The 12,442-nt window shown below is 40.6% G+C and overlaps 1 protein-coding gene across 1 annotated transcript; it reads left to right on the forward strand.

The window, feature by feature from the left end:
* Nucleotides 1-6,121: 6,121 nt before the first annotated feature.
* NANP (N-acetylneuraminic acid phosphatase) lies at nt 6,122-11,398 on the forward strand. Its single transcript, XM_082755951.1, has 2 exons — nt 6,122-6,240; nt 6,363-11,398. The coding sequence occupies exons 1-2, from the start codon at nt 6,151-6,153 to the stop codon at nt 7,056-7,058; spliced, it is 786 nt and encodes a 261-aa protein (XP_082612077.1). The 5' UTR covers nt 6,122-6,150; the 3' UTR covers nt 7,059-11,398.
* Nucleotides 11,399-12,442: the final 1,044 nt, after the last annotated feature.

The following is a 12,442-nucleotide window of genomic DNA, read 5'->3' on the forward strand; positions in this document are numbered from 1 at the left end:
ACAAAGGTGGTCTTCCACCTTCTAGAGACAATGCCAAACTGCACATACTGAACTTTTAAGATTTAAAAAAAAAAAAAGTCAGTTAAGCGTACCTACTCCCCCAGAGCACAGACATGACCAAAAGTGAACACATTCAGCTAGCAGTGGGGATGCAGAGAAAAACATCAGAGAACTCAAAACATTAGATTTCTAAGTAAAATCATCTTGCACATAAAAAGACAAACAATTGATGATATTAGTCATAAGCAGCAACAGTTCTAAAGTGAAAGAGGGGAGGTTTAGATTAGATATTAGGAAGAAAACTTTCACTATGAGGAGGGTGGTGAGACCCTGGCACAGGCTGCCCAGAGATGCTGTGGATGCCCCATCCCTGGAAGTGTTCAAGGCCAGGCTGGATGGGGCTTTGGGCAGCCTGGTGTGGTGGGAGGTGTCCCTGCCTATGGCAGGGGGGTAGATCCAGGTGGTCTTTAAGGTTCCTTCCAACCCAAACCATCCTATGAGGAACTAATAAGGTGTGTCTGAAAGTATAAGATTACACACAGATAATGCATGCTGAAATAGATATTTCTGATAGAAAAAGCTCTAATGAGTGGTCTTATTGCCTTATTTGCTAATCACAGTGTTCATATAAATACAGCAAGGCAAACAGCTGTCTGAAGTTAAACAACCTGCCAGTGAGTTCTGCAAGTAAGCATGCAAGGACATTGTACAATTCCAGCATTTTCAGGCAGTCCTACTTTGAAGTGATCATGACTTTTCCACACACAGTGAATTGACAGGAAAAAAAAAAAATCATCCGTGGTTTAAGTGCTTCAATTCTATATCTGGACACTTCTAGTAAAGAAATATACCTTATCGAATCTTTTAAGGCATATTTAGTTTCCAGTGAAGACTCAAGCATACATGTACAACCTGTTCGACCAACTGTTAAACCATTTTGAAAGCACAAAGATTACCTTTATCTTTTCTGAAAAGGTACACATTTCCTGGGATCCACAGCTCACTGACTGGAACAGAGGACTCTATGAAACACAGTGCATCTTCTTAAACAGAAAGACTCCCAGCTTTTTCAGCTTTTTTTTTTTTTTTTTTCATCACTCTTCTATGTAAACTCTGTAAAACTAATTTAGTAAAAGGTAAGTGAAATCAGCATGCCTAACACTGTTTTGTTTATCAAATGAAAGTAGTACATTTTATTACAAGTCAACTAATGGATAGAATTAAAGAAAAACATTAAATTCAGGCATAGTAAGGTGAATGTTTTAAATGCCCTTTGGAACCTTTTTCCATACCTCAAATGGGAATACAAAAAGTGAATATGTTTCATCTTTAACAGTCTCTTATTCAAATATAATGCTTACTGAGAATCAAAACCCTTTGCTGTTCTTAAATTTTAAGACTCTCACCCTGCCAACACATGCATAGTCTACTTCCAAGCATGTAAAATACTGGCTATGCTATGCCAGTAAATGATCGGTGCCTGGAACCACACTTACAGGCCTTGAAAATGGCTGTCCTGGCCACATGCCATTTAATTGTATTCTCTTTATCCTCAAATTAGGCTGTGTCCGAACTCCCTCTAGTAAATGGCCTCAGCCCAATCTGGAAATCACTTAGGAAACAAAAATCACACCAGGAGCCATTATAGCATTAATGCCAACCATAGAGACAATCACAATCTAGTGCCTGGGAAAGTTGTATGGTGTTGCTTAGTTTGTTAGCGTAAATACAGCTATGGTGGCCAATAGCATAAAGCTAATTTCACAAGATTAGTTTCACAACTGGAACACAATAATGATGAAAAATGGTCCATTTTTTTCAACAAGGGTGGAATTAAAAGGGCTGCTATGTTATGCAAAACCTCTTCCACTTTAAAAAAAAAAAAAAAAAGCCAAATTTATGGAGACAAAAATGAATCCATATTCAATAAATTCTAAATAATACACTAAAACATATGTTGAGGAGAACATTTCTCTTCTAGAATGGAATTTCTGGAATATACTCTGATGCTATAGCACAGCACAGCACTTCACCATTCTCTTTTCTGTGTTCTTCCAATAATTAAAAACCAATGACAGATAATACCGAATTCCAATAATATTTCCAGAGTCAGGACTTACTAAGTTTAAGAGTCACATCAAAATACATGTCAGCTCCCATAACTAATACAATTCCCTTCATAACTAATATTGTAATATTACATGTAATATAAAGTGAGATGATTTGACACTGATTGGATAAGTATGTTGCCTTTTTTCAAATACTCAAAATCACTTATTGTATACAGAATCATAGAGTAGAATCATAGAATACCCCGAGTTGGAAGGGACCCATAAGGATCATCAAGTCCAACTCCTGGCACCGCACAGGTCTGCCCAAAAGTTTAGACCATGTGACTAAGTGCACAGTCCAACCACTTCTTAAATTCAGACAGGCTTGGTGCAGTGACTACATCCCTGGGGAGCCTGTTCCAGGGTGCGACCACCCTCTTAGTGAAGAACCTCATCCTGATGTCCAGCCTAAACTTCCCCTGCCTCAGCTTAACACCATTCCCGCAGGTCCTATCACTGGTGTTTACAGAGAATAGGTCACCTGCCTCTCCACTCCCCTTCGTGAGGAAGTTGTAGGCTGTGATGAGGTCCCCCCTCAGCCTTCTCTTCTCCAGGCTGAACAGGCCCAGTGACCTCAGCTGCTCCTCATACGTCTTCCCCTCTAGGCCCCTCACCATCTTCGTTGCCTTCCTCTCGACACTCTCCAACAGTTTAATGTCCTTCTTGTACGGTGGTGCCCAGAACTGCACACAATACTTGAGGTGAGGCCGCACCAGTACAGAGTAGAGCGCAACAATCACCTCCCTCGACTGACTAGCAATGCCGTGCTTGATGCACCTCAGGATACAGTTGGCCTTCCTGGCTGCCAGGGCGCACTGCTGGCTCATATTCAACTTGCTGTCAACCACAACCCCCAGATCCCTCTCCGCAGGGTTGCTCTCCAGCGTCTCATCGCCCAGTCTGTATGTAAAACCAGGGTTGCCCCGTCACAGGTACAGGACCTGGCACTTGTCCTTGTTAAACTTCATGTGGTTGGTGATCACCCAGCTCTGCAATCTGTCCAGATCTCTCTGCAAGGCCTTTCCACCCTCATCCAAGCCCACAACTCCTCCAAGTTTGGTGTTGTCAGCAGATTTGCTCAAAACATCTTTTAGTCCTACATCCAAATCATTTATAAAGACATTGAAGAGGACTGGTACTCAAATGGAGCCTCGAGGGACCCCACTAGTGACCATCCACCAGCCAGATGTGGCCCCATTAACCACAACCTTTGAGCTCTGCCCATCAGCCAATTGCTCACCCATTGTACATGTATGATGTTTTTTTTAAGTTGTATGCACGTATCTTGAAATGTGACTATTGCTATGGTCTCTACTTAATTAAAGAATCAAACACATCTCATCTTCACGTTATGCTTGGTTACAAAAGTTTTCTGTTTTGAATCCTGTTTAGCTACCCCTCAACTGATCCATTATTGCATGTACTCACACAATGATATGCCACTTAGCCATTTTTTAATTTGCAACTATAATTCAGCTTCTGAATCTGTTTTACAAATCAAAAGACTAAAGAATATAAATTAATTGCCTTATATGATTACACATCTCTGGCTGACCTTTCAACCTTTAATTTCAAGACAATGTAAAATATTTATTTTTGCCAAATTCAAGAGCTGAATCCAGTATGTAATTATATTTTCTGTATCTATATTGTGCTTAAATTTACCGTTTCAGCTTAATCCAACAGAGCATCTAGTAAAGACAAACTTTAATATTTGAATCAGCTTTTCGTCAGATAGATTTCTTCAAGGTTCCTTCTTGTACCTTTAAACCAAAAGCAAATTAAGGAGGAGATTATACTAAGGCAGGTGGAAAATTAAAGCATGGTGTTTAAAACTTGACAGTCATTTCGCTGACCCCCAGCTAAACTCAACCATGTACATATCTACCTGATTTCAGATTCCTGGAAAGCAAAGCCTTCACAAGTAAGAGGTAGAATTTTATTGGGTAAAATGAGGTTACTGAATACCGCTTGGTTTCCAAGATATCATTTAATTATAGAAAAATAAATAAATAAATAAATAAAATGTTGCTAGAAGTTTATGTCATTTTTTATAGAAGGGGCTTTTTCATGACAACTGTTAAAAATCAGAAACTCTAAAACATCTTGGGGAGGAAAGTAAATCACTGTAGCCTGGGGCTCTGCAGCTGTTCAGGCTGTCTCTGATGAGGAAAAAAAAAATGCTTACAGAGAAGCTGCCTCAATATTTCAAGTTCCTGAAAGAGATGTTATAGCTAGGTGTCTCTTCATTTAAGACTGCAGTGATGCTGGGTTCTATTTATAATTCTACTTTTGTTTTGTGCATTGCTGCAGTGATGAATAACCTATTAATCTAACTCAGATTAAATATTCCTTTTGATCTGATTTAGAATTCTTAGTCTCACTCCTCTGCATAATAATAATAATAAAAAAGTCTTTTTGTTTGTTTGTTTTGTTCTGTGTTGACAGTAACAACTGTATTTTGAGTTAGTAAAACTATAGACAGGCTTTTGGTATCCCATGAAGTTTGGAACAACTCTGATTTAGCCAGTCCTTGAACTCTGTGACTTGATTCCCATCCTCTTCTACATTGTCTATGAATACAGTGGCTGTCACTGCCAGATTAACTACACATTAGGTGAAACTTGCAAAAAATAATATGCTATTCCCAGAAGTATCACATACTCCCTCTTGCAGATACTACTTGACTACAAGCATGAATTTAGTTACTGCTTTTTCTGTGTTGAGTACATTTACAGCATTCAGGGTAAATTAAAATGAATTGCACACCATCATTCGACTTATGGACAGCAGGGTACAGCAATGTACCAACCGAGCTTTTCCCAAATACACACAAATATATTTTAGTAGCCCTTCTCCCTCTCTGATTAGCCTGTCAGCATGCTCATATCCCCTACAAAGCATGATGTGCCACCTCTTCTGACTTTCTGAACATCCAAGACTTCAAACATGTCATCTCCAAACACTCACCTTGGGTAAGAAACCTATTATAGGACAGCAATTATTCTTAAGGTTTTGCCTCTTAAATTTAATTAAAACTACTTCTGTTTCTTTAACTACAGGATCCTCAGACGTATCTGTTTCTTTTCAGAATCCCTTTCTTTAAATATTGCTTTCTGTAGTTTTAATTGCCAAGCTCTTTGGCATGGTCTTTTGGTTGGTCAGTCTGGGATTTTTGTTTGTTTTGTTTTTTTTGGCCCCATGTATTGTGTGACACAGCATCTTTCGCTTGACGAGCAGGTTGTTGACTAAGGTGCAGTTTTCCAAACTTCGAGTGACTTGGAGTGAACTTCCAGTTTCTCTGGTAAGATACAAAGTGTCCTCCAGCTTTGTGAATTGTTAATGTCTAATTGATATCAGCAGTATTAGCAGAAACCAATCAACAAAACTTGCTGGCTGAAAAGATAAACTCTGTTTATCAAAACTTTTTATCAAAAAACAACAGAGTATTACCTGACTGATCAAGCCTACCCAGTGGTAAAGGACCTGTTCCTAAACAGCAGTCGGTGCATGCAACTGTAAAATTTGTTCTTTCATGCCTTTTGGGATTTGTTTGTTCTAGAAAACATGGACCTTTGGAATTTCAAATACTCTAATGTTATACCCCAAATACCAAAGTATTTATACTGAAGTAACTGGCTTTGGCTTTATCTCGAATAAATTGCGATGCTGTGGAAGGGACTGTGGCTGTCCTTGCCAGCAGGTGTCTCTCCAGAAGGACGCTGCCTCTCCGGAGAGATGCTGTGCTGCCAGCCGACCTGAGGGCATCTCTTGCCTGTTGCACCTCTTCCTCCTCCCTGCAGGTCGCTTCTCACAAGCGCCAACATTTCTTAAAAGGGAAAAAAAAAAAAAAAAAGGTGAGCGGCGCTGGCGGCTGCTGTGAGGGACGGGACGGGACGGCCGCTCCGCGCCCCTCATGCGGCTCCGCCCTGCGGCGGCGAGGGGCGGGGAAGGGAGAGGAAGGGAAGGGGAAAAAAAAAGGAAGGGGAGGATCTGCCGGGAGCCCCGTGTCCGTGCTGGGCGAGTGTGCAGCGGTGCCATGGGAGCGCCCGGCGTGAAGGCGGTGTTCTTCGACCTGGACAACACGCTGGTCGACACGGCGGCGGCCGGGCGCCGCGCCATCGAGGAGGTATTACCCCGGCCCCGAGCCCTAAGGCCGGGCAGGACGGGGCTCCCCGCGTCCCCTTTTCCCCTTCCCTTCCCTCCCGGCTCGGCTCGGGCCGGGTGCCACGGGTGTGCTGTCGGTTGCAGGTGGTGAAGGCGCTGCGGTGCCGGCACCGCTGCGGGGAGGGCCAAGCCCGCGCCATCTGCGAGAAGGTGCAGGCGAAGCTGCTGAAGGAGTGCCACGACCCCGCCAGGACCTGCATCACCGAGCTGCGCATCTCGCACTGGGAGGAGGCGATCCGCGAAACCATCGGCGGGGAGGCGAACCGCAGCCTGGCCGCCGAGTGCTACTTCTTGTGGAAAAGCACCCGGCTCCGGCACCTCACCCTGGCCGAGGAGACGCGAGGCATGCTGACGGAGCTGCGGAAAGCCGTCCGCCTGCTGCTGCTGACCAACGGGGACCGGCAGACGCAGAGGGAGAAGATCGAAGCCTGTGCCTGCCAGCCCTACTTCGATGCCATCGTCGTGGGAGGAGAGCAGAAGGAGGAGAAGCCGGCGCCGTCCATATTTCATTACTGCTGCGACCTCCTGGGGGTGCAGCCCGCCGAGTGCGTCATGGTCGGTGACTCGCTCGACACCGATATTCAGGGGGGCCTCAACGCTGGCCTGAAGGCGACTGTCTGGCTAAACAAAACGATGGCAACCCCCGCAGATAGCTCCCCGGTACCTCACTATGTCATTTCTTCCGTTCTCGACCTTCCGGCAGTTTTACAGAAGATGGAGCGCAACATTAATGCCAAGTTAGGAAATGAGCACGCGGTCAGTAGTAATGGGGCATGCTGACAGACCCAGCAGATGGTCTGACAACACCGAGCTCCTGACCCATCCTCATGTTAAAAGTTTGACCCTAGGATTTTAAACTCATGTATGTTACGCTTGCTTATACAGCAGGTGGGCGAGCAGGAGCACAGCTGTCAGTGAAACAGGATAGAAACAAGAGTATTAGATTAATATAAAGGACGCGAGTGCAGTTAATTTAAGATAACTGCCTGTGTCTGAAAACCATTTCAGCAGATGGGCTAAAACATACTTGTCTCTGACCAAAGTTCCTAGTCCCTTGTTTTATACTGGAAAATAGAAGTTGGATGTTGTGACCTTTCACATGCTTTGCTGACTTGTAAGTTCAGCAGAAACCTCGGTTCAAGCCCTGTTTGCAGTGTGAACATGAAAGTGAGAGTGTTGTACAAGCTAGTAAAAGGTCTCAATTGATCTGCAGCTTATTTCAGAAACTGAAGTGAACTTTGCTATTTCTAAAACCAGAATTTATTATGTAGCAGATTACTAGGAAACGATTACCTCTGATCCCTTTTCAAGTTTAAGTTTTCAAGTTTTAGCGTTTTTTTTCAGAATTTGCAGTGACTTTTCGTTTACCGAATCAGTACCTCTTGCCAAAAATATTTAAATGTACATAGAACTTGTATTTGTAAAGGGGACCATTTATCAGAGGGACTTCATAGATAAGGTTTTACTTCATATTATCATGGTGTTTATACAAATAGGCAGCATATGTGTAATTCAGATTACAAGACAAGTTTTTGTTGGAATGTAATTGATATAACAGGGATACTTTCAATGATCTTACTGTTCTGTCAAGCTCTTTAACAGCTCATATCATTGTGCTGTCTGATTTTTTTAGTTAATTTTTATCAGACTTCTTGGTCTTGCTCAGGTAGATGACTGCTCAGAGTCAGCTGCAGGATCAGTGATTTTTTTTTGTCAGTTTTAATATCAAGCACTGCTATACAATCCCTCCTTAATCCAGTTTCTACATGTATGTCATGTGATTTACTTGGAGGAAGTATGACTTAGTTTATAAATGATTTTCATAACTCTCTTCCAGGAACTTGGAAAATGATATGTGTTACAGTAAGGTATACGGTTTCATAAAGTGTATGCGCTGTTTGTAACACTGGGTGCATCTAGTGGATAGTGGAACATCTAAAACGAGATGTTTTAGAGATGACCCTGTAAAACACTGATATTTCTCTTTCCCAGATTATTACCTTAATAACTTAATTTTGTTGTACTTCTTATTTATACTACAAAACAGATGAGAAAAATTTCCTCAAATACAAATGTATTAAATGGAAATGTACACACTTGGAAAACCTGCCTTTTTCAGAACCTTTTTGCTATACATAAATAGGGCTGAATATCTGATAACATGTGAGTAATCAAACTTAATATTTTAGAATAAAGCTATGACAAACCTTTCAAGAACAGGAATATTGAGGAGCTGGCAGAAGATGGCCTGGCACGTTGGCTGTAAAGAAAGGTCAGCAAAGAGTACCGAACCCTACCAGAAAAAGGGGAAGTGGAAGGAATCGTGTATACAAGAACGGTACTTTTGTTTAACTTTACATGAATTTAAATTGATGTAATTAGGAAAGCTTCACAAAGAGTGACAGATTCAGTTTAGAGGAGGGTGTTATTAATCTGGGTTAAATTACTTGGCAAAGGGCTCCATCATAACATTTCTCCTACATTTAAGTAGATGGAAGTATTCATACAAGTTTGAAACCCTGTCATCAAATTAATCCTTAAAAAGGGTAGAGCCACTCATGTCCTTCGTGTTGTTGAGCCAAGACCTTTGAAACACTAGGATCATTGAGTAGAAGAGAGGCTCCACCCATACCTATGAGGAAACGGGCATGAGCCACAAGTGATCCAATTACAGTGACACGGTGAGTGGCCAGATGTAGTATGAGACAGCAGGACTGGCTGGACACACCTTTGATACTGAAGGAAGAGGCCTAAGTTAAGATCTTATTTTGCCTTTGGGAGAGTATGAAAACAGTCACTGTTGTTTAGCTGATGAGCAGAACACTGCTGATAAGATTCCTTGTAACATAAAATTGAGAGGAGAAAAAAAAAATGAAGATCTTGGATCCTGACCAGAATATTAAATAAAAGTAGAAATGTGTCCAAAAGGTTAGATGGATCCCTGATAAGAACAGAAAAGATAACTTAGATGAAGCCATCCATTATAACCATACTGTCTGATACAAAAGCATTAACTTTGTTTACAACAGCATCTGAAAGTACTGGCAGTATAACTCCATTGTTTGCACAGCATCAGGCTAATAGAACTGGGGTCAGAATAATGTTTCTGACATAGCTATGATTTAAAGTAGCAAATATTAATAATTCACAATTTTGTCTATGGACTTGAAGGATGTACATACCAGGATGTACATACCATTTTTTAATGTAAGTTGAGGTTTATATTCTCTTACCATTGCATCATTCTAGGATGCTTCTATGAATGAACCCACTCATTGTATAAAAGGTCTCTCGTTTTAGAAGAGTCTGTTCCTTCTTTTGCACTTGGCCAGTTATTTCCTCATATTTACGATCTATGAAAAAAAATGCTGTAGCTGAATGCTCAGGTGATATTGTGGTCTGCAAAGGCCACACCTAAGTACACTTTTTTCCACTGTTGAGAACTGTACCAGACTGGATGTGACTACTGGTTTCCAGTCGGGACAATGTTATTATGATGCTGCTATAAAACAAGAAGAATCAACATGAGAGATTTCTCCACTGGGAGTCTTCTTAGAAGTAATTATCAAAAAAACAGGACTACGTATCTGGAATAACTCTAAATACACAAGATGGTTTTCTTGGATGGAGGTATTAGAGAAAAGCAGGAGAAGATAATTTTACTTATGGAAATGGAAAAATAATAATAGGATCATTTTCAGATCAGAAGCAGAAATAGATCAATAAAACAGTCTGTATTCAGTTCTAGTTAAGTAAGTTCTGGTTTTGCTTAGTGATATGCTCTATTAGATAAGTTATCTAGTTTAAATTATATTGCCAAAACACACTAAATAAAAAAGAGAAAAAGAAATTCCATCTATATTTTTAAACACCTTTCTTTCAGATAAATTTTACCTACTGAAGCTGATCATCAGTAACTTTGACTTTAGTTAAATGAACTGTAACAAAAGTATAATACCGACTGTATTTTAATTCTTGATTTAAAATAATCCATGTACTAGTCTAATAAAAATATTTTGTTTATAAAATATTTCTTTTAGCACTCTGTATTACAGTGGGTGACTATGTGGCCAGATTTACAATAAAGGACAAGAGTTCTATTTTTATTTTTTTTAATAGCACAGAATTAGCTTTAAAATTTGTGACGCTGACATATAGATATGTTGAATATGTGTAGTTCCCATCATTTCAATCAAAGGCTGAGACATAATTCTGCATTTATGAAGCTTCATGGCCTGACTGTATAGACCACATTGAATTCCTAACTGCAGTTCACTGCCAGTTGAACCTGACTTGCCAAAAAGGCATTTGGCTGTACCCAGTGTATGAAGTATCACAGATCTGCATGTCTTAGCATCTCTGTTCTTTGTATGTGTGAGGCATTAAGCTGGACAGCAAGAGCATCAGAAATGGGAATATTTTTCTATGTGCTTGAAAAACTTCAGCACAGAGTTGAAAGTTCTTTGAAGTGACTCAAATGTAGCGAGGTGGGGGTTGGTCTATTCTCCCACGTGCCTGGTGACAGGACGAGGGGGAATGGGCTTAAGTTGTGCCAGGGGAGTTTTAGGTTGGATGTTAGGAAGAACTTCTTTAGCGAAAGGGTTGTTAGACATTGGAACAGGCTGCCCAGGGAAGTGGTGGAGTCACCATCCCTGGAAGTCTTTAAAAGACGTTTAGATGTAGAGCTTAGGGATATGGTTTAGTGGGGACTGTTAGCGTTAGGTCAGAGGTTGGACTCGATGATCTTGAGGTCTCTTCCAATCTAGAAATTCTGTGATTCTGTGTGATTCTGTTTTGTGCAGGAGACATGCACCAGAATACTAGGCTATTGGAAAGATGTTTGGATGGGGTGACCACAAAAGATTATCACATTTCCTGAAATATGGACAATGGATAGCTTCCTGTGCAGCAGATAACCTGAACCCATTCTGTTTGTCTTTTCCTCTGAAGCTCTTGTTAATTGGCAATAGCAATAATATGGTTTTGAACTAGACTGAAGTAGTCAGATGTCAGAGCAAATCTCTTCTTAGAAAATGAACAAAGATAATGTATGTTGTTGTTGTTGTTGTTGTTTTTTAATATATTCTATGAATAATATTGCATGTTTTTTTTTTTTTTTTTTTCTCCCAGTTTCATTTCCCACCCCCCTTCAGTATATTAGCTTACTCATCAGAAATAATACTCAGTGGTAGGCCAGACTGACTTTGAAAGCATCATGGCTGCTTTAAAGCAACCACTGCTACAATATAAGGAAGAAATGCTACTTAGGCAGAAAAATTTCTCATAATAATTTGAAATAAATGCTGAAAGATTCCTAGAGTAGAGTTGTAATATGAATTTGGATAGCCAATGGGTAGGAGGGTGAGCTTAAATATAACATGCTTACTCCACTACCTGACACAATGTCTTAAGGTTTACATGCGTGCTTACATTCTATATTCTGTGTGAAGCACAGCGAATTATGGCATGGTTTTCTATCACCTTATATAAATACATACACAGTGTGGGATTACCATCAGAAACGCTTCCAGTTGGTTCATGTAGGGACTTTTAGAGCACAACTCAGTTGAGCTATGTAAAACAGTTACTCTGTGATAACTTATGTCCTCAGGATGTCTTACTTTCCTCCATTGATTATAAACATAGCTGGATGATGGGGTCAAATAGAGATATCTATTCTACTAAGTGACTATGAGCATTAAATGTAACTATCTGAGATTCTGTTCAAAGTCAGAACTAACATGAACTAACATAAGAACTAACATAAGTTTGTCTTTGAAGGAGACCATCTTCAGTATTGTATGTATAGTTCAAAGCCTGTTGAGCACCCATGAAGGACTACAGTTTCAAAGAATTGTTCTGGGCTGCAATGTATGACAATATATCATCCTCCTGTATTTTAAGAGTCAGCCAAGGTACAGAACAGCCACCTCATGAACTGCTCCTTATCTCAGCATTTAAACACAAAATCTGTCCCTGCTCCCATACAACCACTCCTGAAATTAAAGACAGGGTTAGAAGGGGAGGCTTTGGAAAAACAAACATCAAGTTGAGAATGGAGGAGTGTGGTTATTGCTCCCAGGATACTCATTTGATTCATAAAAAACAGCCAGGAATGCCTCTGGCAGTAGATTGTGCAAGAAGTCAGGAAAAAAGCTGTTCTA

Source organism: Aythya marila (assembly GCF_965140915.1).
Source record: "Aythya marila genome assembly, chromosome: 3".
NCBI classification, from domain to species: Eukaryota; Metazoa; Chordata; class Aves; order Anseriformes; family Anatidae; genus Aythya; species Aythya marila.

Excerpts from the sequence above, each read along its gene's own strand:
- NANP (XM_082755951.1), top strand. The coding sequence starts at position 6,151 with ATGGGAGCGCCCGGCGTGAAGGCGGTGTTCTTCGACCTGGACAACACG. Across the intron at positions 6,241-6,362 it reads GGCGCCGCGCCATCGAGGAG|GTGGTGAAGGCGCTGCGGTG; the intron begins GTATTACCCCGG and ends TGTCGGTTGCAG.